At 51.6% G+C, this 25,218-nt stretch overlaps 1 protein-coding gene and 1 pseudogene across 1 annotated transcript in view; both read right to left on the bottom strand.

Annotated features, from left to right (window-relative positions):
• Positions 1 to 7,192: 7,192 nt before the first annotated feature.
• On the bottom strand, positions 7,193 to 12,052 carry LOC102919488 (large ribosomal subunit protein eL38 pseudogene; annotated as a pseudogene).
• Positions 12,053 to 17,130: 5,078 nt separating this feature from the next.
• The window catches only part of Snd1 (staphylococcal nuclease and tudor domain containing 1), a 428,395-nt gene continuing 420,307 nt past the window's right edge, over positions 17,131 to 25,218 (bottom strand). Inside the window, exons 19-24 of the mRNA XM_006979374.4 lie at positions 22,517 to 22,640; positions 21,617 to 21,686; positions 20,855 to 20,968; positions 18,905 to 19,108; positions 17,833 to 17,877; positions 17,131 to 17,718 (exon numbers count right to left, since the gene is read on the bottom strand). Coding sequence (XP_006979436.1) covers positions 17,653 to 17,718; positions 17,833 to 17,877; positions 18,905 to 19,108; positions 20,855 to 20,968; positions 21,617 to 21,686; positions 22,517 to 22,640 — 623 coding nt within the window. The 3' untranslated portion in view covers positions 17,131 to 17,652. The remainder of the gene's footprint in view (positions 17,719 to 17,832; positions 17,878 to 18,904; positions 19,109 to 20,854; positions 20,969 to 21,616; positions 21,687 to 22,516; positions 22,641 to 25,218) is intronic.

Consider the following 25,218-nt stretch of genomic DNA (forward strand, 5'->3'; position numbering starts at 1 on the left):
ATCCCAGCATGCCCTGGCAAACTCAGATGTTTACCTTCAGCTCTCCTTCACCCGCTGGGACCTTACACCCCAAAGTCCTCCACCGGAGGAGTCCGGCCCCTACCCTAGCACCTACCCCCCGGGAAGCCTCTCCTCCCTCTCTTGCTCCTATCCAGATCCAGCAGCTCTAGCTCATCCCTTAGGCTTGATTTTCTCAGCTTTCCAGGTGATAGGAGCTAATCTGCCAGGCAAACAAACACAAACCCGCCTGGGAGTTTAATGACGGAAACTGTTGAGACATTCAACCACACAGGAGCGGCTGGGTGCATATTTGCATTTTCAAGCAGAAGGGACTTTGAATCTGAAGAGAGGAATTGATATCGGTGAGAATTCTCAACACAGTGAGTTAAATTTCTGACCTGAGGATCTTTGGCAGGGCCCTGGACTTCATCTCCGGTGAGCTGCACCCATCCCCAAAGTGGGCAGGTGTGTGCACACATCACACCTCCACCCCGGGTACGCACATGTGCACCCGCCCGGGAGCCTGCTGGGGAGCCAGTGCCCCGCAGTCCAGGCAGTCTCTCGCCCTGCGCACATTGGGCTAGAGACCTTTGTGGAACCTCACCCAGGAACAAGTGTCCATGGACCGGCATTTCCGACAGGTCTGGGTCACATACACACACTGCAGGATCTGTTTCCTACTTTTTGTTCTTTTTCAAAGGCTAAAACAACAGTGACGTCCTTTGTGAGGCCAGTAATTGTCTTTTGAGCCCACTCTCTTAGCATTTATTATTATTATTATTATTATTATTATTATTATTATTATTATTATTATTATATTAAGGAGAGATAGTTTGTATCAGTCCACTACTATCCCCTTCTTGTCTTTCTCCTCGGTGGACTTTTGTTGTTGTTAGACAATGTCTAATATAGCCCAGGCTAGCCTCCCACTTGCTATACAGCCCAGGGTGGCCTTGGACTTGTGATCCTCTTGCCTTGGCCTCCCCGTGCTGAGATTACAGGCACCAGCCACCGTTCTCAGCTCCCTGTCTTAAAGCCAACTGCTCTGAAGTGGGTTTGCATGGTGCTTGCAAAATGGTGTGTGTGGCTTTTAATCGACTTGACTTGTTCCGAATTACAGATTCCATTCTCTTGCGGCTCAGCACTGCCTTTAGCTCTTCCACAGACTCTGAAGAGCAATTTCCCTCCTACTGGGCAGAGCCTGCTGTGTTTTGCATCTCATCCTGACTCAGTCCCCCAGGCCTGGGCCCCTTCTCCCTCACCGCAAGGAACGCCGCCGCTGTCCCCCCGCTGCCACCGATGCCCTGAGACCCAACCCCTTAGGAGCCTGTTCCTGAGACTTCCCTTGAGGCACTTGCCCGGGAGCAGAACTAGCTGGACCACAGGGAGGGCCTGGCTCGTGTCGGCCTCAGAGCCGCGACTTCCCTTCTAGAATGGTCGCTTTGGTCGATGCTCCATCTACACTACTGTGTTGGTCACTCTTCTTGTCTCTGTAATAAACACCCAAGAGGAATAGCTTAAGGGAGGGATGACTTACTTGGCTCCAGGCTTGGGGGACACAGCCTATTGTGGTGGGAAAGGCATTGTGTGAACCGCAGGCCGGAAGGAGAGTCAGCCACTCTCAAGTCTTGGGGGCATAGGCCTATGTACTAGTTAGGTATTGTGTCCAGAAGGTTCTAGAGCAGCGGTTCTCAATTTGTGGGTCACAACCCTTTTGGGGGTCGAATGACCCTTTCCCAGGGTTTGGCTAAGACCATGTGCATATTGGATATTTATATGATTCCTAACAGTAGCAAAATTACAGTTATGAAGTAGAAACAAAAATAATTTTATGGTTGGGGATTCACCACAACATGAGGAACTGTATTAAAGGGTCGCAGCATTAGGAAGGTTGAGAACCACTGCTCTACAGACTCTCAGAAAGTGTCACCTGGGGAGTACCAAGTGTTCAGACATGTGAGTCTGGAGAGGATACATCACACACAAACCTCAATAACTACCTTCAGGATTCCACATTGTCATGTGGCTCCCTAGTCATGAAACAGTAAAGCTGACACTGCGGGTAAGTTCTGGTGGGCCAAAATGTAAGAAGACAAAGCCTATGAAGTTGGCCTGAAGACATAAACTATCGGTGTTACCATACAGTTCCGTTTTCAGACTGCCTCAGACCCATGGCCATGTGGGTGCTGGGTGTCTCTCTTTGCACACTCTACTCCACATGCTCCCCTGCTCCTGCTCCTGCTCTTCTTCCTCCTCCTCCTCCTCCTCCTCCTCCTGTTCTTCTTCCTCCTGCTCTTCTTCCTCCTGCTCTTCTTCCTCCTCCTGCTCCTCCTGTTCCTCCTCCTCCTGTTCCTCCTCCTGTTCCTCCTCCTGCTGCTCTTCCTCCTCCTCCTCCTGCTGCTCTTCCTCCTCCTCCTGCTCTTCCTCCTCCTCCTGCTCTTCCTCCTCCTGCTCCTCCCCCTCCACCCACTCCTCCTGCTACCCCTGCTCAGCCCTTCTCCACTTGCTCAGTCCTGCTCTCATCACTCTGCGGGCTAAGCTGTGTGGGAGGTTCACTTGGCTTTCTGGTTGGTTGTGGCCATTGAGGGATATCACCCGGGACTAGAAGGAGACTCTGGGACAGGAGAAAGAAGTGGGAATTTACCTCTCTGACTGCCCTGACATCAAAAACGTGTCTAGATCTCTAGGGCTTTTTTTCAGTGTGTGTGTGTGTGTGTGTGTGTGTGTGTGTGTGTGTGTGTGTGTGTGTGTGTGTGTGTGACAGCAGTGCCTCTCCCTTGTCACTGTGGGCTACTGCACCCTCCATAGCTGATTTCCTAAGCCCTGTCCATTCATCAATGTGCACATTCCTTACTAAAGGGACTGTGTGTCGTGCTTCCCACGAGGACTGGGCTGATGACAGTGTCAGATATTTACCGCGATGTGCCATGACTTCTGGGTGTTTGGGCTAAGATGGAGTGCTAAAGGAGTACACAAAATGATGGGGAGTCTGGATGACATTTGAGCACAGGTCTAGCTCCTACCCCGGGTCCCCAGTCAAACAACACCCAGAGACAGCTTCCCCTTCATACCACCTAGTCGCTCATGTGTCTCCAAAGCCCAAAGTGACCTTTGGTGAGCACCATGATTCTCCCCACCATGGGCTCCTCATCCGGCTCCTTCAGATCTCTGATTCCTCTGCTGAAGACTGAGCTCTGCCGCCTGCACCATAGTGGCCCCAGGATTGTCAGCTCAAAGCCGGGTTTGAGCACCCAGTTTCCCCTCTCAGTGTCTGGCCCACAGCAGACTCGTGGTGCTTACAGATCCTTGCTGGTCCTGCAGTATTTTCCCTGTGCCCACCAATGGTGAACATTGCCTCTCCCTGACCTGTCAGGGCCCTTAGTCTGTCCCACTTTCGGAAGGAGCCAATGACAGATGCTGGAAGATGTAGTACAGGGAACCTGGGGGGCCAGAGGTCTGACACTTTAATTGCATAATTATTTCCACAGTAATGTTGGTGCTGGGGAAGATGAGGCCTGCTGCCTGCAAGATGGATGGCGTGAGGAAGAGTGAGTTATATTTTCCCAGATAAAAGCACCGATTGCCTATAAACTCTGATTTTGCCTGATGTAAAAGCCACTTTATTGCACATCCAGAAATTACTACCCGTATAAAAGCACATTATTGTGATGTAAAAATAGATTTTTATATAATTTTTTCATGCCACCACCTTGTAATTCCTCATTTCCAAGCACCCTGAGATTGCACTGAGGTTTATTTTTCTCTTTTAATTGTTTGCCATGGCATGCCAATTTATGGTGAGATATTCTGCCTAAGATCAGAGCAAGGCTAAAACATAAATTTCAGCCATCACTTCATGACAGGCAGGGTTCTGGGGCACCCAAGACTCCATCAAACAAAACCTGGTTCCATGTGGCGCCACAGTCTGGGGTGTTGAGGACATTTCATATTCATCTGAAGCAGGGATGGAAGCAGAGAGCAGGAATGGAAGGGGCCTCTGTTTCCTCCACTTGGCACCTGCCCTGCAGGGTGCATTACAGCCCTTCTTCCCTGGCCACAGCCTGCCTGAATGAAGCCAAGGCAATCTGGGCTCTGGTCTGTGGTTCTGAAGCCACACTGGCCTGGCCTGACCCATCTGGCTAATGAGGCTACCCATCCACTGGTTGTTCATTGTGTGGGGACCACACATCTCATAAAAGCTTGCCTGCCAGAACTTTGGTCTTTTCTTTGGGTGCCCTCCAAAGTAGAAGCCTACACAATCTCTACAAGGGCGACATGACTGTGTGGCTCCCTTGTCGAAAGCCCTGGCCTGAGGTTAAGCTGCTCTGTTTGGTTACTGCTCTGCTGCTAAAAGGAAGACTCCAAAAGGTTCCTGATACCCCTGGTGCTGTGTCCTGCATGGGTCAGCCCTGACAACTTGGCTGGGGTGACTCGGGAATACAGAAATGACAGACACATGTGTGGAAAAGCTGGGATCAGGTGGGCAGTGCTCACTCTGATGGAGGGCACCTAACCCCAGGAACTCAGCACAAGGTGGAGGGGCTAGCTGGTTTTGGTGGGAGGTCTCTGTAGGGGGAAAGTCTCAAGTTGTAAACATCTCAGAGAAGGAAGCTGTGGTCCACAGCTGATACACTGGTTTTAGCTGGAGTCAGTCTAGTCAGCAAATGTACTTGGACCAGAGGAGGCTTCGCTGTCTCTCTGAGCCTCGCCTGTGGAAGGAAGGCTTTGCCATTCCCATGGGTCTGAGTCATTGGGGTCTTGACATGGGTGAGCCTGTGTCAACATATACTTCACTCAGGACTTCATCCACTCCCCATACCGCTGCACTTCCAGGCAGTGTCTTCATGTAAGGACCAAGAGGGTCGTTTCCCTTTCCTTACAGTTTTGAGGGTAGGGACTGAGGGCAAGCAGGAGGCAAAACCAGGCAGCTTCTCATCCTGAGAGAGCCTTTCCCTTCCAGCCACCTCCTTAGTCTGCATCTGAGGCCTACTCTGGTCCCCGATGCCAGCGCTGCACTCGACCACCTTGGAGAACCTCTGTGTGCTGACCAAAAGTGACTAGTTATTCAGTTGGTACTTGAGGGGCCCTCCTCCACTGATGGACCAGTGGATATGTGAAGGAATGAAGGTGTAGATCACTAGCCCTCACACTTTAGTGTGCCCCAGAAGCATCTGCCAGGCTCCTTATGGTTTTCCTTGAGCAGTTCCTTTAACAGTGGACCCAGAATGTGACGATTGCCACCTGGGAACCCCTCTTTGAGGGCCACTTGCTGGGTTCAGGCTGATTGTGAAGGGGAGGTTGTTGAGGGTTCTGTGTAGGGTAGATGAACTGGAGGGCAATCTGGACCGCATTCCAGTTCTTGTGAGAGGGGAAATGAGAAAGGACAGTTGGTAGAAGTTCTCAGAGACCTGAGCAGGATTAGTACAGGGACCAGGAGCCATAAGAAAGTCCGATTCTGCGGTCTCTATAGTGTCCTGGCTACCCTAGGGGATGTCGGCTTCTGCCTGGCTGCTGCATTTTGGAACTCAGATTAATCTGGGTCAGAATCTTGGAGGCCTTGGGCCTCCCCAACCTTGCGACGTGCAACGTGCCGTGTCAACCAGAGCAAGACCGAAGTTTCATGGCTTAGAGCTGTCGAACCATTTAGCAAGAGATTCCGGACTTCCAGGAGCTATGACCCCTTGCGGGGAGGGGGAGCGCACAGCGAGCCATGGCTGCCAGGCCTCTCTGGACCAGAACGTGGTTCCTGGTGGTTACCAAGCACCAGAACGTGGTCCCTGGTAGGTACCAAGCGTGCTGAGAACAAGCGCCCTGCTTGGGACTGGGCCTGGAGGTGGGGATGCAATGCGGGTGGCAGAGGCCGGCTTCCAGCCCCGCCCTATCGCTAACGAGTCCCGGGACGTTGGCCAAGCCGCTTCTCCTGCTCTGTCTGTAAAATGGGAGCTTGATTGGGGTTGGGGCTGTGGAGACGTTAACTTCCAGGTCTGAAGCTCAGGGGATTTATGGTGTGAAAGGCTCAGAGACACTCTTACAAAACGGTTCAGTTATACTCCCAACCGAGCAGCGGGTGTCTTTGGAAGAAACGCCATTCACGACTGCCCTGCTTGGTGGCTCACTACAATCAGGGCACTCACGGCCCACGCTCTGCTCATGCCACTGCCTCGCCTTGACCTCTAGGGGGCGCTGTCTCCCGAGCATGGGTGTGGTTGCCTGGCTCAGAATCGGGTCTGCGACCTTGGCCCAGAATACATAATACCCTGCTCCACAGCGGGGCGGTGGGATGCAGATAGGCGATGTGTTTGGCACAGAGCACCGCCCCGTGGATACAGCTATGTGGTCAGTGGGGATCTAACCAGCCCTAAATTTTGCCAGGCTCTGCAGCAGACAAGTCTAGTATTTCCCCAAAAGATCTGGGAAAGCATCAACCTAGAGCAATACAGGATCAAAGGAGCATGCTTTTCCAAGTGAAGGCTGGTCACGGGCTTCCAGACCACCTGGTGCAGATCAAGTTCCTGCCTGGGTCTGGTGGAGAGGTGAGGAGGGTGTTGTCATATAGAGGCACCTTTTTTCTCCTTTCTGGATCTACCTGGACCAATCGCACTTATTCACTCATTCATAATCACTTGCTGAATACTTGCTGATGGACACTTCCGGGACCATATGAAGGTTTGTAATCCATTAGCTTATGCTGGAGTCTAGTTCTGCCGCGTCTCTGCTGCCCCTAGTTCCTAAGCAGCCCAGCCCTCTCCTAGGTGAGGTTATCTTGCCAGACCCAGGGTCGGGTCCTTACACCTAGATTTCTGGCTCGATGTAGGGAGTTTTGTTTGCTTTCAGCCTCCAAACTCAAGTCCTGCCTGACTTCCCCGACTCCTCTACTTCCCAGTTCCTGCTGTTAGTTTCTGATCTCTGGGAGACTGAGAGGACAGCAGCCCGTAGGGTGGGCCTGAGGCTCCAAGCATCCTCTGAGTTTGTTAGAAATGTGCCATGCCCTTAACCCAGCATTCAGGAGGCAGGGGCGGATCTCTGCGAGTTTGAGGCCAGCCTGGTCTATACAGGGAGCTTCAGGCCAGCCAGGGTTACAGAGTGAGACCCTGTCTCTAAACAAAGCAAAACCACCTCCTCAACAAACAAACAAAAAGGGGGGGGGGGTCCTTAGCCTTGCAGCATCCTTCCTGAATCAGAACCTGTATTTTAACAAGCCCTCTCCCTCCAGTGACTCACAAGCTGTTACAGTGTGAGAAGCAGTTCTAGCTGCCTGGAAAGGCTTGTCCCCACAAGGCAAAATGGAAGAGTGGTCTTCAGAAAATGCCCACTGCTTGAAGAACTTGGCCACCTCTATAGTCAGAGCCTTTACTCTTTTTACTTCTAGGTGACTTCCTGTTCTTGACCTTAGACTCTTCCCCAAGGAAATAGCTTGTGGATTACTGATACCCTACCAATGACATCTGCTGACAGGGCAGAAGCCTTGATGGGCTTAGCTGGGGGTCCTCTGTGCCCAGCACAGCACAGGTGCTTATCCCATGTTTACCGGTCCATTTCTGGCAAATGTAATGACAACCCTAACAGGCAGGGCATGAGCTCGCTGGGCTGGGCAGCACTGCTTTGAGACGTTTCCAGTCCTCTGTTTCATAAGTGAATGTCTGCTGTCGGTGTGCTGTGTGGTTTCTTAAAAAAAAAAATCTTGTCATTGCATTTATTTCTTTATATGTGTATGTGTGGCCATATGTGCCGCAGCATTTGTATGGAGTCAGAGGACAACTTGCAGAAGTCAGCCTCCCTTGTACCACATGGTCCTAGGGACTGAACTTCAGGTTGTCCAGCTTAGGGGCAAGTGCCCTTACCCACCAAGTCTTCTTCTGTCCAGGATGCTGTATTTTGACAGAACCCTGAATCTTCTGTCCATGAATGCACAAAGACAAGGGCAGCAAATATATGGGACCCGCATGACCATCCCTTTCTCACGCTCTGGGTAGACATCAATAATTGATGACAGCTGACTTTCTGGCATGACCTTCTAGTCCTTTCTCACAGCACCCCAGGGAACCACTATCAATTGATCAGACATGGCACTGTTTGTGATCTTTGCCTCTGGACTCCCTCCCGGGCGCTGCCCTCCACAGATCAGTCCAGATGAGACAAGGCAGTCAGGCTGGAGCCCAAGGATACCCATGGTTCTCCACTCCCACCACACCGTCTATTGTGTGTGTGTATGTGTACTACCACACCCAGGAAGATCCTCAAAACAACCTCCTCAGTTGTTCAAAGCTGGGTGGTGGGTGCAGCTAAACTCACTTTTGCCCCACATGTCTTTCTAATAGAGGTCAAGATCACATGGAGTTCAATATGGGCCTCCACGTAGCTTTCTCTCTTTTCTTGACTTTTCATAGTCAAAACACAGAGGTCTGGTTCATTTTAGCTCCTTCACTGCCAAACCAGGGGGCAGTGACTGTTTCAACTTCTCAATCTTCTCTTTATCTGTGATGACCAGGGTGTAAAGGTACCTGCTGCAGTGAACCTTGAACTTCACGTTATCCTTGTTCTTGATCTTGACAGATTTGGCATCCTTCTGCTGGGCTGTGAGCAGAAAGTCCTCTATTTCCTCAATTTTCTGAGGCATTGCAATGGACGCTTGGTGCTGGAGACTGCACCCAAAATACTCACAGCCCCACGAAGCCTTCTATGTTCACACCCGATCTCTTCCCATGTCCTGTATATATACCCTCACCCAGGTACTGACCTCTTCCTGTCTGTTATCTTGTCAAATGGGAACACTCCCAACCATCACACACGTGGCGTCTCTCAGCCCCCAGGGTTTTGAGAATGAACATGGAAGGGCAAAAAGTGCTGTTTACATGGGTGTCAACATTTTCTGTCTGGCATGGTACCTTAATTTGGGCCTGGAAGGCTCCCTTTATATACAACTGGGAGATCATGCCATGAAGATAGCTGCCATCAATTATTGATGTCTGCTCAGAGTGTGTGGAAGGGGGGCAGTCATGTGGGTCCCCATATTTGCTGTCCTTGTCCCTGGACTTAGATTCATGTTTCTTTCATAGCCAGTGAGGCCTTTGTGTGTGCCGAGGCTCACATGTGCACTGAATTCCTGTGGTGGCTGAGGGAGGAGTGTGGCCTCCCAAATCAGGGCTTTCTTGGGAGTCACATGTGAGGGTTCATCAGTTGCTGATGATCAGGACTTCTGATCAGAATGGCAGTTCAAGACACAGCCAGACCTACAGTAACTTACCCTTTTGCCTGCTAGATCTAGATTTTAGGTCCCAAGAAAGATGTCCATGTGTGGGTTCTGATCGGTCAGCACCTCTCTCTCTCTGCCAAGTGGGGTGTGGTGCTGCCTATCAAAGACTGCTGTTCCTTCAGGACCAAAACTGTGCTTGGTCTGTGACAAATGCTCAGTCTTCAGGGACTGGCTGCCTCAGTAGTCCCAGATCAGCTAGAGTCTCACAGCCAAGTGACCCCAGCCCCTTCTTTCCTGACACTCTGGATGCCACCTGGCTTTGGCCACACAGTGGTCTCTGGAGCAGGGGTCTGCTCCCATGAGTTTGAATTTCCTAACATCGTTAGTCCCTTTCACTGGATAGTCCAGGGATGCTTCACCACCCCTCCCCAAGTAGGACGCCAGGGACTGGTTACCTGGGTATAAACAGGGAGGGTGCACCGATTTCTCTCAGCTCCAAATCTGTGCTGGTGCTCACACAAAGGGCCTCATAAATGTCTCACTGGATTGTGAGTCCTAAGAATTCTTTAAAATGTTTACGTGTGTGTGTGTGTGTGTGTGTGTGTGTGTGTGTGTGTGTGCATGTGCGTGTTCAGCAGATAGCTTGCAGGAGTTTGTTCTCTCCTTACACCATACGAGGCTTGGATACTGAACTTAGGTTGCCAGGTGTGGCGGCAAGCAAGCACCCTTACCTGCCGAGCCCATCTGTCCCATGCCTAAGGACTTTTTGGTCTTCAGGTTACAGATGAGTAATCAGCCTCGGTGAGACTGATTAACGGGGGGTGAGGGTCCTCAGCTATACATGGCCTGCAGAACACAGTCTGTCTGCTCGTCATAAAAGCAGTGTCCTCGAGCACCATGTTGCAAAGCTCCTTGAGGCAAACCTCATTTGCAAGTTCTCAACTAGTGTGAACACATGTAGTCTGGCTGACATCTATTTATATCAGTCTATGGCCACAGCCCCGGCTCGGTAAGACATTCTTTGAAACTCAAGATTCTTTGGCTGGAGAGAAGGCAGCCTAAGAGGAGGCTGACTCAGGTTCCTCCACTGTAGTTTCCTCTACCATGAGACACTCCTGACCACAGAGGAGTGAAGCATATGAGCCCATGGCAAAGCCAAACACATGTATCATTTATATTAACCACAAGTTTGGACTCATCTCCTTCCCCACAACTGAGGATAGGGAATGTTGACGAAATAGTATCAGTCCCTGGGCCATACCCATCCGGCCCACACCTATAGTTTGTGGCTGGCTGAGGGAGAAGCCTGAGGTAACTGGCCTGCTTGCTAGATCCCAGCAGGTCAGGTGGTGCCTATAGATTGAGATCATCTGCTCACTGATTTGCATCAATAGTACCCTCTCTCTGGCACAGTCACTGTGCCCAAGGGCCCAATAATGACTTCATGGAGCCGGGATAATTGATCTGTACTGCTGGCGCCTAGGCTTTGGGGCTCTTGTGTCCTGATAGTCTTGATATGGTCAAGTCAGAGCTTGGTGAGCCCGAGGGCCACTTTACCCAGTGCCAACACTAGCCTCAAGCTTAGGGGCTCTGGCAAAGGTCTCCAGAGTGTGAGATCCCCCCTCTCCACTAGGGCTGTTTCAGGGGAAAATGTCTTTTAAAAGAGAGGTGACCACAACATCTGAGCAATGGTGACCAAGGTTGAAAATCTTGGCAGGAAGCTACTGGGATGCAGTTTCTATACTTTGATCAGCATGGTAGCTTCAGAAATGCAGGATTTGTCAGAGACCCACAGGACATAGACTCAAGATCTGTAGACCTGGAATTACACTCCAACTTGAGAAGGGAGCAGGAACTCGCAGGCTTCCCAGCTCCCCTACTAAGGCTGTTTTCTTCCTACAGGCGAGGCTTTGCTAGCTGATGAAGGAAAGCTCTGAGTTTTGCAGCCGTACTGCACTGGGCTGTGGGCAGCCTTCTCCAAGGGGAGAGCTCTGAGACCTGTACTCCACCAGGCACTGCCTGCTCAAGTCCCTTCCCCTTGAACCCTCCCACAGCTCCTCAGAGGGGCTCCTTCTGAGGACACACTCATCTCCCGGGAAGCCCCCTTCCCCTCACGCTCCCACACAACACGGACATGTCATGATCTGTGTACACTCCTGCCAGGCCGACAGGTGGTCCCCAGCATCTTTCTTTGCCCTTCGAGTTCTTGAGTTTATTATCCACGAGCAGGCCTCTATACACTCCAGTTTACTCAAAGTGGTGTCATAGCCCCGATCCAAACACATGGACTTGTCTCCTTTCAATCCCAATTTGGACATCACGTGCCTGAACAGTGCTTTTTTTAATAATAATAATGATAGTGTTAAGTGAGATGAAGTCCTCTGGGATATACCTTACTCAACATTTTAAAGATATCTCCATGTTGCCACAGTCATGGCTGTGGTGCCCATATTTTTGTTGTTGGGAACAAGACTGTAATGCCTATTCTTGCATGGCTCTGAATGAGGGCACTTTGGAACAGTGTCATCTTGAGCTAATGCTTGCTCACCCACCTACTATATCAGCCTCCCCTCATCATCTGTTCCTTCTGTGAACCCCATGAAGCTAGGACCTTATTGTCCCCAGCCCTCAGAACAGTACCTGCCTGCAGCGAGCACACAGATGTTAAATGTGTAGGCAGACCCGTTGTTCCCATTCTTAGGAAAAATGCCTCAGCCGGGCAGTGGTTGACGCACACCTTTAATCCCAGCACTCGGATCTCTGAGTTCAAGGCCAGCTTGGTCTACAGAGCAAGTTCCAGGACAGTCACCAACTACACAGAGAAACCCTGTCTTGAAAAAAAGAAAGAAAGAAAGTAAAAGAAAGGGGGGGATGGGGGGAGAGAGAGAGAGAGAGAGAGAGAGAGAGAGAGAGAGAGAGAGAGAGAGAGAGAGAAGGAAGGTAAGGAAGGAAGGAAGGAAAGGAAGGGAGGAAGGGAGGAAGGGAGGAAGGGAGGAAGGGAGGAAGGGAGGAAGGGAGGAAGGAAGGAAGGAAGGAAGGAAGGAAGGAAGGAAGGAAGGAAGGAAGGAAGGAAGGAAGGAAGATCCCTCCAAGGCACTGCTACCGTCTGGCAGTCAGAGCAGCTGCAGTTACACATGTGCTGGGGGCTGGTTCCCACAATGCTCCACACAGGCTGCAGGTGCTATGAACATGCTGTGGACGGTTTGAGGATCCGGGCTGCAGCAGGAAGAACCGCCTCCTTTGTATAAGGACAAGGGCACCCTGGCTTTCCCAGCTGAGCCAGGATCCTAGCTCACCCCGCAGGTCCCCAGGGGTCAAGCTGGCTGAGATGGACATCCACCAAGGTGAGAGCCATGATGTAGAGAAAAATCATAGGCCTGGGGCCAGGAGAGCTACTTTCTATTCCTGGGTCTGCCATTAATAAGCTGGGTGACCTTGGGCGAGTCACTTTGTCTCTTTTCTCATCTTGTAAAATGAGTCTGGACAGTGATAGCTAATGCCTGAACTTGAGAACTCATCAGAACCACAGAGGAAGCATGTTGAAAGTAGATTCCTAGGCCCCACCCCACACAGCTTGGGGCCGCAGTCCAGAGTGAAACGGATCGGTACAATATTTATATGGTAATGAATAAAAAACCTGAGCATCAGAAGCACTTGCCTATGGTTAAATTCAGTCGTGCTGCCTACCCCCTGTAGTGTTGTCTACAGGCAACCACTTTTAATCATCTGCTTTTGATCTTCTGGGGGTTACCATCTTATTGCTAAATAATATGCCAGCTCTTGTTTCATCAACGTCAAACATTGCCCATTGTCTCCCTGCTCCGACAGAGTGAAGACTTCGCTCCCTCGCCCCACCCCCACCATAGCTCTGACAGCGATATTTTAATGAGCACCCCAAGTGATTCTAATGGAGTGGGGTCTGCCAGCCATGCTTTGGGATCAAACTGCCCTGGGAGACTTTTCAGTAGGGACACACATGTCCTCTCAGGCATCTTAACAGCCTGCTTCTTCCAAAATAAAAAAAAAAATTTTTTCAGTGCTGGGATTTGAACCAGGGCTCTCCTGATGTTACATGAGCACTGTACAGCTTAGCTGCACACCCACCTCTGGATGGTCTAGAAGGCTGGCTGTGGGCATCATGCTGGTAACCGCATTGCTCTGGGTTTGGGGAGGGTGTGGAACTGCTCTGTTCATCATTCTGACACCTCTCTTGATGAAGTGTCACCGGTGTGTCAGGTGCCAGTGACGAGACCTCTCCTTCAGGGACTGGTGTGGCTCTGGCTCCAGCAGACTGTTAGCCCCTGCCTTCTTTGTTCACGACAAGTGTAGTGTATTCGGGGAACACAGACAAAGGAGAACGCAAAGACACTGCCACGTTACCTCCTGAGGCCAAGACACACCAAGTTGAGAAGTCAACACACAGGTATCGACACTAACTGAAACACATCACAACCTGCCGAAACCGAAAAGCAAAAACACACAATAGACCAAGCCCACCCATCGGGATGGAGGCCAGAGAGGGGTTGACTGGGAAGGAGCTGGTGATGGCCTCTAGCTTAGCGTGGTGCTGGTCACGTGTTCGAGCTGTGCCCTTGTAACTGTGAACTTTTCTGAATGTGTTTCTTACATAGGTTACCTGCAAAGAAGGGAAGGAGCAATACCAAGCAGCTCTCTTCCAGCCTCCTAACATCCACTTACACAAGCCCTTCCCTGGAACTGTTCAGGTAGGCAGGGGAGCCAGAAACAGGGCCTTTGCTGGTGTGGTTTGGGATGTGGGGGAGGCTAAGCATGGCTGGAGCTGAGGCCTGGAGATCCTGCAGGTCTGATGGATTTCAGAATCCCAGCGTGGCACCCTGCAGAGTGAAGCAGCCCGCTGGGTCAAGAAGTGGCTGGAAATGAGACCCAGCATATTCCCTGGGAAGGATGACAAGACACCAGGGGACCAAGACTCATGTGCCTTCTCCCCTACCTGCTAGCAGCCAAGCTGCCGGGTAGAGGGTGGCGTATGGGCCCCCAGCCCGCCTCCCCAGGCTGCTGGCCAACCTAGTGTAAATATTATTACACTCCCACGCATCTGAAGGACGTTAATTATTAAAACACATGCCACCCAGGGTAGTGCACTGTAATTAGGTTCAAATTAAATTAGCATCCTCTTGTAATTAGGACATCAATAACCACTCTTGAGGCACCAGCTCTCTAGCCCCTCCCTAGTGCTTCCCAACATGGGCTAATGCAAGAAAAGGGGTCCATTTGACTAACTCTCCCCAGGATGTAGAAATAATCAAACCAATAAATAAAGTAAGGCAGCCATGTGAGCCCTTTCCCCCACGCCTGCCTTCTTTGCTGGCCCCGTGTGTAGCAGAGGAAGATGATGGTCCCGGAGAAGGAGCTTCAAGTATCAGTATCTCCCTGACCATCATTAAACCCCAGAGCTCTAGGAACTCCCAGCACACAGCTAGAGACGAGCGAACCATCTGTCAGACCAACTTTCCCCTCTCCCACTGGGAAGTTTCTCTAGCCACCTGGGCTGGGCGGGGGCTTAGACCCTTGAAACTGCAGGGGCACTGCCCACTGCTGGGTTTTATTCTTGTATGGTACTGGCTACCTCCTGGCCTACCTGACAGGCCCTGGGGGACTCAAAATGGTCCTGACCCAGTGCTGGGCTGAATGTTTTTTGGATATTAACCTGTGTAGCAGAAGCAAGAAGGGAATGAACAATTGGGGGTGCAATTGGACAGGCATGGGGAGAAGGCAGAATCCATGGAGCAGTTCTAGAAGTCCAGGGGCTGGGGAGGCGTTCTGGGGGCTCTTCTGGTGTCCCTCGCAAGTACTGATGCTGGACCAGCACGGGTGGAGACAGAACAAGCCAGTGCACTCACACATTGACTGTCTCCTTCAGTTCCGTACCCTTCACATGGGACTTGCTCTGGTCTTAGGAGGAGCCTCAGCCGCTCAACAGATGTGGCAGAGGCACAGCAGGCTGCTGGGACCTGCAGCAGGGCCTGCCTACCTGGTGACTGCTCTGACCTTTGTCTAAACCAGCCTTGGAAGAGAAAGGAAGTAAGAAGTGGGAAGGCTCAGGCATAATTTCAACTGGAAAACTAAGGAAGGCTTATCCTTGGGTGCAGATGTAACCAAGGCAACTGTTACAACAGGGAGATGATTTCAGACCCTTTCACAATGAGTGGGTTGGCATTTTGCCCCTCTGCCGATTGCGCTCATTGTGAATGTGCAGCACCCTGCCTTGCGGCCTTACTGGGAGCACCGTGGAGGTAAAGAATAGAGTGAGCTGGGCATTCTCTTCCCATGGACCAAAACGAAGTGAAGCTATGGTAAATGTATGCTTGCCTACTGGGGGCTGGATGGCTTCTCCAGGAGCGAGGCGATGAGTCACGTAAGTCACCATCACTCCTGAGGACTTGGCGGACACCCTCAAGGGTGTGAAGTTCACTCAACTGTAAGGGGTCTGGGTCAAGGAGTACAAGACTTGTTCCGAGCAGCCCTGAGGGGCTCAAGAGATAAAACCAAGCACAGGGCTCTTAGAGCTAAACTGACTCCATGTTTCTCCCGCCAATTCCTTGCTTCCCTTTTCAAAGATGTATTATTATTGTTTTTCGAGACAGGGTTTCTCTGTGTAGTGCTGGCTGTCCTTGAAATTGTAGACCCAGCTATCCTTAAACTCAGAGATCTGCCTGCTTCTGCCTCCCCAGTGTGGGGACTAAGGGGATGTGTCACGGCACCAAGATCACAGATGTATCACAGAGGAGCCAGAGTTTACAGATGGTTAGGCGCTGTCTGACCTGAGTGTTGGGAACGGAACTCAGGTCCTCTGCAAGAGCAGTACATGCTTTTAATTGCTGAGACATCTCTCTAGCCCTTCCCCCTTGGTTCTTTTTATCATTTTTGCCTCTCATCCTGTACAGGCACCCTGAGACCAAGAGGAACACCTTTCTTTATTTAAAGATATGTTCTGAGCAGAAGCCCATGTAAATAAAGCCTGCCCAGTGTGTTTTGGTGGTGTCTGGCTTAAGAGGGAGAGCCAGCCTACTTTCATTGGTACCTTACACTTAAGGCCAAGACAGTTTTGGAGTATCATCCTGGGTCAGAAAAGCAGAAGGTCATACCATCAGATTTCCTCAAAATATGTGTCCAGGAAGGACAGAGCCACAGGGATGAAATGGGTAGCCAGTGTCTAGGCTTTATCTTGGTCTTTGCCCACCCCTCAGAATTCCCTGCTAATGATGAGCTTTTCACTGCCTATCACATGACTGCTCTGGCCTTTTCTAGTCCATAATTATGTTCTTAAAGACTGGAGACCACTTATTATAGCAAGAGCTAGCTCACAGCAACAGGCCTTCCTCACTGGGAACTGGGATCCTTTTCAGAGGTGCCTATGATTTCAGTCCTATTCTCCAAGGGCTTTTATGGCTATTTTTCTTTTTCTTTTTAATGGTTCAATTTGGGATTGAACCTAGGGTCTCATGTATGCCGGGTGAGCAACTGTATCATTAAGGCCAGCCCTTTTTAAACTGTTTATTTTTGAGACAAGGTCTAAGTTGCTCAGCCTGACCTTGAGTACTCTAGTCCAGGCTGGCCTTAAATTCATGATCTCCCTGTCTTAGTCTTCTGAAGCTGGGGTTACAGCCTGAACTACCAGGCCCAGTTTGTTCTTAATCTGATGTGAGCTCACGGCAGGAACTGGGGAACTCCTTCCTTGACTTCCTTTGGGGCCTTTGCTGGGCTCAGGCTGTGATGAGGCGGCAGGCCATGCTCCTCTGAAGCTGAGATGGCTGCTTTGCTGCAGGATGGCTGTGGGGCCACCAGGCTTCCCGGCTGCCTAGAACTTCCTGAGCAGCCTTGCTTTTAGGGACTGTCTCCAGGCTTCCTTCTGGCTGGGGCCAAGGATCCAGTCTTCCGGCTCCACCATGACAGTATGGTTGCAGACAGCAGGTACTATTTTATTGGGTCTCAAAGCTTTAAATACAGAACAGGCTGGTGAGGGGCAGATGTGGACACACTGGAATTTGAGAACGGATGTATCAGAAGTCACATAATCAACACGTGGACAGAGATTGGGAAGAAGGGTGGTCTGGGGTGGAGGTGGGTGCCAGCTGATAGCTGCCTTGGGTGTCACGATTATCCCCTTCACTAAGACAAAGTCTCTCATTGTTCTTTCCTGATTTGAAGACAATTAAAAAACCCCACAAACCCTCAAATAAAAACACAAAATCATCCGGGAGAGACTGTGGATGGCAGCGCCACTGTGATGATGGTCTGCCCCAGCAAGCCTCGGGCTCCCCACCCCAGCTCCAATGCTGCCCACCACAGGAGGTTTCTGTACACTGAAGCAAAGCTGGACCCAATCTATGCTCCCCAACCAGGTCTGCAGCTGAAAACGGCCTCCTGGCAGAGGGAAAGGGTCTGGCATCAGCGGTGCTGGGGGCCAGGCACAGTTCTCCTTAGCGGCTGTAGCCAAACTCATCGGCATCATCAGCTCGGAAGTCTCCATAGCGCCACAGGTTCAGCTGTGAGGAGGGAAACAGAACAACACGGTTCTTCAGGGACCTGTGGCCCAATGGAAGCCACAGGGCCACACCTCTCAAACTCAGCACCTCCAGGGGCCCCAGGCAAGAACTCACCCTGGCACTCTTGGCTGACTCCTGGGCATTCAGGTATTCTGTGATCTGAAGGACACAAGAAGACGGGGAGTGGTCAAGGTGGAGCTATTCCTGAACAAGCAACGAGGGGCGACTACACACGCTGCTGCAGATGTGCGGCCAGTGGAGTCCAGCGCTCAGCACACTGCAGCGCGTAGTCACACTGCTGTTGGGACTGCTCAACTTTGCACTGGCTAATCCATCTGCCTGGAGGGCTCCTCCCTTCGTGTGCACCTCAAGGCTCTGATAAAACATCCCCTTCTTTATGCCACATCCGCTGACCCCCTTTTCAAACTATGCACCCCACCCCTGATCCTCTCTGGACTAGACTTCTATGTTCCCCTTCGTACAACAGTTATTCTCTTGTGACATTTGATTTGATTTAGTTGTGTTCATTTCCTTGTCTCAGGCTGGAATATAAGTTCCACAAAGTAGGGGTGGGGTCTGTCTGTTCTCATTATAGATGGTGGGCAAAAGAGTGAACTCATAGAAAGTGTTATCTTCATGATGTTGGCAAAAGGAATTTCTAGATATCAGAGCCCTTATGGGTAGCTTCATTAAGACAGCCAATGCCTTTGACCCCAAACCACCATGTGGACCTGTGGGCTGGAGGAGCCTTGTGACGGAGTCTTTGGAACATTCATGGCTACCACATGGCTATGGGTGGTCCTGGGTAACAGGACTTGGAGACTCCACGATAGAGAAAAGGACTGAGAGGGAGGAGGCAGGTTTGGACCCTCTGCATCACCCCTGGCACAGCTCCCGAGCCTGTCGACTGGGGCACATGCAGAGGGAAACTTTCTGCTCTAGTTTGCAGCTGCATTCTCAGCCAAACCCGCAGCCAATTAATTTGTGCTTTAATTAGATTTTTTTTAAACCCCAACAAACCCAAACCCATTATCTTTCCCCAGCAGGACCCGGAGGCTGGTGGATCCCCTGCTTCCGCACTGGCTCTGGGTACAGTCCCCAGTCCCTCATCAGTGGCACTGCTGATGGTGCAGGGTCTGTGCTAAGGGCCTGCTTCCAGGGTGGGGGCCCCTCACAAATCACATACCACTTTCTGGAACTGCTTCTCCTTGCGCACCTCCACCATGACCAGTCCCTCCTTCACCAGGCCCAGCCCCACGTCACCTTTGGAGTCCGCGAACTGCAGAGTGACGTGGGGGCAGCTGGCACTCAGGTGCTCCACATTGAGCAGGCACTGAGTGTTTTGAATGTCCCGCACCACACTGTCCACAGCATCTGTGCGAGCATCCTCCTGGACAGGGATATAGCCGTGTTAGTGAGGGGGATGAACGAAGGCCAAATAAGGGCTGCCTGGGTCTCAAGACCTATCTGTCCCTGGACCTCCAGCAGAGCCCGGGACTCTCCCTCTAGGTCTCTGTGAATGACAAACAGGTCCTGGACATGAAGGACCCCTTCCTCTACCCAACTAACTGTACATAAACCATTCTTACCTTCAACTTTTAGACCCCTACCCACCTGCCTTATGTCTCTGAGGGAAAGTGGCCTTCTCTTGCCAAAATTTACCCAGTGACTGATGCTCAGGCCTCTAAACTTGTACAGTCTTGCTCCAGCATGCTGACCCTATTATCTCTCTCGTCTCCACTACATGTCCTGGGTTCTCGCCACACATCTCCCCATCCTTGCAGATGCTCCCCAGCTCAATCTGTGCACTTGCCCACCACACCTTTTGTGATCTGTTTTCCTTTGGCACATTTTGTGAAAAGTTATGAAGCAAATGGTGATGATTCCTACCTTTCCTCCTGCATCCAGTACCCTGTCCCTGGAGGCAGCACTAGGCAGGCTGCTCACACACCTTTGCTCTGAGCACCAGGTACCTCATTGAAGATAAAGCCTTGCCTACTCGGTGGAACTCCCTGAGGGAGGAGACGCTGCTGACTGGTTCTCTCTTCCTGGAATTGGGCCCACTACAGTTCTGAGCACAGATCCTCCCTTGCCTGCCCCTGGGCTCCTTGTCCTCACCTCGTCTGTACCTCCCAAGTCTCTCCCCCTGCCACAGCTCTCACATTACTCTGCACCATCTCAAATACTCCCATGGTTCCAATGTTCAAATCCATAACTCTCAGTCTAACCTCTCTTTCATACTGGACCCTGTGGAGCACTGTGGAGATCCTTCCTCCAAGCTCAAACTGCTCCTTTCCCTGGACCAACAACAACACAGCCATGTATCAGGAAGTCAGTGGCATCTCAGCTTCCTCTGCCTTGTCCCACCTCTCTGATATTGCCATGTGTTTCTGAGACTCATCCACCCCCCTCTCCCTAACTCCCCAAGTGGCCCTGGTGAGGCTGCCCTTATCTCTAGCCTAGATTGTTAGGACCATTTCCAGCCATTTCTTCCAGTCTATCCCCCACTTACAAAGCTATCAGAAACATATCTGACCATGTCATACTTTGGTCAAAATGCTGTCACTTCCCTGCCTGCCTAAGGTACAGAGCATAAGCTCTTGCCAGGACAGACAAGACCACAATATCCAGGCCCTAAATCACATTTGTCTTCTCCTTACTGTCCACTACTCCCTAGGATTCAGCTGTGGGGACGGAGTCTTTATACCAGTGCACCTAACTCACCAGGCCTACCCTCTGCTTGAGAACTCACTGAGCCAGGGGGTGGTGGCCCACGCCTTTAATTGCAGCATCAGAAGGCAGAGGCAGGTGGATCTCTGAGTTTGAGCCCAGCCTGGTCTACAGAGTGAGCTATAGGACAGCCAGGACTGTTAAATAAGGAATCCTTGTCTCGGAAAACAAAAACAAACAACCCTCCCCCCCCCAAAAAAAAACCCAACTAACTGAATGGCTATCATGCCATCTTGTCTGTGGTACCTTCCCTCAACTCCCAGGGTCAAAGCTAACACTCACAACTCCTGAGTCCTAGCACAACAACAGATAATGCCACACATTTCCATCTTCTCCTGACAGGCTGTGAGGGCTGCAGGAATGGCTGCGTCAGTCCCTCTGAAAGGAAGACGAGGTCTGTACTCACATCTTGGGGCACCTGGATGAAGGCAAAGGCATACTCGGTGGCTTGAGCTGGCAACACGCGAGTGCTGAAGGCAGGTGGTAGGGTACCCAGGCGTGTGGATGGCAGGATCTCTCTCTAGAGAGGAAGCACCAGGACATCATCGTCACATACGAGGGTAACCTCTCTACCTGGCTGCTGGGAACTTCACTTTGGGCCTCTCCCACTTTTTTGGCTCAGTTCCATTTTGCTAGTCTCCCAGGCTTCTCTAGTTGGTAAAACCAACTGCTGGCTCTCTGCCACATGGGCTCCCTGTCTGGTACTCCATAGGGTAGGATGCTCACATCAGGAAGGCTCCTGACAGTGCTGGGCATGTATGCCTCTGGCTCTGGCCCAGGTAGCTGGAGTCACTCCGGCCTGGCAATACCTCTTTACTGTGTTCTCCCAGGGACTGTGGGAGAGCATGGCCCCAGATCTGGACTTTCTGCTAGAAGATCCTCATATCTTATCTTTGAGGGATGAGGACAGTAGATGGCCACTGCCACACCTCAAGAGTGTCAAGTTCCCTAAGATCTATCAGTGTTTGAAGGCCTCTGGCCACATTTCCCTGTACTTCTCAGTAGTTCTGGGGGCCTGGCCTGTTTTACAAAGAGCAGAGGTGCCCAATGTGTATGTCCCATGAGTATGCAGGACTTTCGAGAGATGAGATGGACTTGACCAAGGGACCTACCAAGTGCCTGATGGTCCCTGCCTTGCCTGCCTTCCACCCTGGTCCCCAGCACTCACATTGCCGTAGTCAATGTAGAAGACATGCACTTTGGCAGGGGACTCCACCTTTTCTACCCGAGCACGGTACCTGCAACAGCATCATGGTCAGAGTTCAGAGGATAGCGCTAGCAACCTGATCTCCCCAGGGACACAGTATGTCCTGCCCAGGGTCACTGGGTGTCACAGAGGCCAGGGTTCAGACTAAGGAGGCCCAGGCTCAGGGAGCTCTGGACATGATCTCCAGGAGTTGGAGTGGGCCTGGGAGCAAGGAGGGAGAAGGGAGCATGTAGAGCAGATTGATGTGTCCTTGGGGCATAAAGCAACAAGAGTAATGACTAGATGGGTGTCTGCTGTTTAAACCCAGCACACTAAACAGCAGCTGTAATTAGCCGGCAGGTCTGTCTGGGAGGCTGCAGCAGGGAACACATCCAAGTCACTTCATCACCCCGGGAAGGCCAGGGGCTCCACCCTTGGTACATCATCCACGAGTGACCTTCTTCCGGCCTGGAGGTTCTGCTGCTCGGATCTGAGACAGCAGAGGTGCAGGGTTGGCTGGCTGGTCTGGGCTCATTGTGGACAAACCTCCAACTGACTCCTGACATCATCCTTCCTTGAGGGCTGAGGGCTGGGTTGGAGGGTATCAGCCAGCAGTCTTACTATCCTGTATCCCCAGGAAAGGGGGAGTGGCACCACTTTATCCTACCATCTCTGGAGGCTGGCTGGATGACAGCACCCCCCACCCCCCACCCCATTGAGGGGGGATACCCTGGAGATCTGGTAGAGGCTGTCACCAACAGCCCAAGAGAAAGCAGTTCTGGGTGAATGCCTGCCATCTAACAGCAGCTTTGCAGGCCTGTGCCCCAGGATACTTTTCCATTCTGCTTAAGCCCTGTCGCCCCGCTGGTCCCTGTGGCTCACCATTCTCCATCTACAAATTTGGCAATGCAGAACTCGCCCCGGCGGGGGGCATAGGAACCCTCGACAGGAGGGTGGCTGGAGATGTCATTGCGCATGTTCTCCATCAGCTTTTCCAGCTGGGTGCCTGTAAGGAAAAGAGGGCAGTGAACCACGGAGCCTCACTCCTGGGTAAACACAGGGACGGGGGTGGGGTGGGGGGTGGGGGGGTGGCGTACCAAGCACTGGCTACCTCAGTCCAAGCAGGGCAGTCCTTTGTGGCTCCCACTCAAGCAGCTTCATGGCAGCCACATTCAGAAGTGAACTGGTGACTTGGTTACCTCGGGCCTTGCATGTGCACACATTTCTAATATGCTGGTCAGGGAGCAGGAGCCCTGGGGAATGTGCCTGGGCCTTCTTAACTCTTTGTCAAGTACTGGGGATGGAATTCAGGGCCTGTGCATCCTAGGGAAGTGTCATACCACTGGGGTACATTTCTTGTGGCTAGGTAGGTCTTGACTGAGGAAGTAGGAAAGAAAATGGACACTGAGCACAGCTGAGTAGCTTCTAGAATAAGGGCTGGCAGCCTGGACCCCATTCTTACAAGAAACAGCTCCTGGGCTGGATCTCATGATTAGCAGGAACCACTCTGCCCAATGTCTCCTGGGAGGCAACAGGATGGATCCCTTATAACCACAGACAGGAAAGGACCTGAATCAGAGCCTTGAAAGATGTGGGAGGAATGAGTGGGACACAGAAGCTCCACCTATTCAAACAGGCACTCTGGCCCTTGTCACCCTGTAAAATTCCTGCTGAACAGCACTTCCAATGCTGCCAGGTTCGCCCTCTCCTCAGCAGGGGGCAGCGCCCCACTTTCCTGCCCAATCTCCCTGGCGAGGGTCAGAGCCCTGGATGTTTACCTATAGCTCCTTGGCCAGTTTCGGCAGTACCCGAGGTCTCATCTCCCTTCTCTGGCTCCTTCCCTACCCCCGCTTTGCTAGGGCTCCACTAGGAAGGACCACCTTCCATGGCCTCACTGTGTTCAGAGGCAGAGCCTGAGGGTACAAGTTTCCGTGTGCCTCCCTCATGGGAAACCCCTGTGGCCTATCCTTTTATGGGTCTGGTGGACCGCATTCCAGTTCAGCCGCACGGCCTCTCTGCTCCCTTCCACCTCGCAGGTGAGGGCAGGGCTGGAGGTGTGCAGTCTAAGTGTGGCACTCCTCCTTCCCTTCAGGGCTGAGGCTCCACCGTAACAGGTGCAGACCACACGTTTATTGTGGTTAAACTTGCTACCATCAGCCCCGTTAGTGCCCGTCTGTGTTTATGTTTCTGCCATTATACTGTGAGCTCCTTCAGGGCACAGACCATAGCTCACTTGTTTGTTGACTTGCACAGGCCTGGTAGGATTCCCAGTGCATGCAGGGTGCTTACTAATCCAACCATACTGAAATGATCTCTGCATATGCACACATGTCCTCTTCTTGGGCTGCTGTGCACCCACAGTCCTGGCATTCATTCAATTGAGTGGTGAGGCCTCTGGGCTCCTCCAGAGTGTTCCTTGCTCACAGATACCCAAGCTCCAGGGAAGCAGCCTTTAGACTGACAGGTACTCCTGAACTCAGTCTACTTGCAATTTATTGAATTTCTGGGTTCCAAGGCAACAGAAAGAAACAGGCTCCTGCCTCCTGCCAGCTGCCACAGCCTACTGGAGGTTCTTACATAGGGTTTGATTGGTCACTTGCAGCTAATGTTCTTATCAGACTCTTTGTGAAGATGAACTTTAATAGAAAGGGGACAGGGTGAGAGAATGTGCCTTGAGGAGCCCAAAAAGGTTCTGAGAGGGAGGCTACAGATCCTGGGCCTATTTTCATGGACTTAACATAGCCACAGAAGCATCCTCTTTGGCACTCACTACTAGGAGCCGGTGACAATATTCTAGGAATTTGAGCTTTTCCTAGTCCTTTCTTTCCTATTTCTGCCTTGGACACCATTCTCTCCAAGCATCCTGGCTTTCTAGAGCAGCCAGAGACAACCAGATAGGGTTTCCCATGAGGGAGGCACATGGAAACTTGCACCCTCAAGCTCTGCCTCTGAACACAGTGAGGCCATGTAGGGTGGTCCTTCCTAGTGGAGCCCTCAGGTGCATCTTGTCCCTGGGCAGGGACTATTTAGAGTTCCTCCCCAGGCTTCCAATGACCATTCTAGCCGTTCCTCTGCTCACTCACAGACCTAATTTCTACTTCGATCCTATGAGGTAAGATTCCTTTTCAGTCTTGAGGCTGGCTGTTTTCTGGGTTCATTGCCAAGGTAATCGCTGAGCCACCTTTTACCCTCAGGAGAAGTGACTCCCCAAGGCTGATCAACGTTCATCCCTCCTCCACTTTTTCTCAGCCCAGAAAGAGGACCTGAAGTTTTCTTTAGTGAAATAACACTGTCACAGAAGCAGCTGCCTGGGACATGGCATTAGAGCCAAGTGGCTGAGCCAGGCTGATGGCAGCTCTGAGTAGGTTGGGGAGTGGGACGGAGGAAGCCAGACAAACACCTTATCCTGCCATTCTGGGGCTGCCCATATCTGCACATCCCTCTGCTCCCAAAGACCCGCCCCAAGAGCAGCATAAAGAGGAGGGAGGTCAGGGGAGGTACGAGTGGTGGATGTGGCTGCTACCCTGTCCTCTAGAAACCTGAGGTCTCTGTGGAGTCCCTGGCTATCAGGTGGCGGGCTGAGG

This window comes from Peromyscus maniculatus, chromosome 3 (assembly GCF_049852395.1).
Source record: "Peromyscus maniculatus bairdii isolate BWxNUB_F1_BW_parent chromosome 3, HU_Pman_BW_mat_3.1, whole genome shotgun sequence".
Taxonomy (NCBI): domain Eukaryota; kingdom Metazoa; phylum Chordata; class Mammalia; order Rodentia; family Cricetidae; genus Peromyscus; species Peromyscus maniculatus.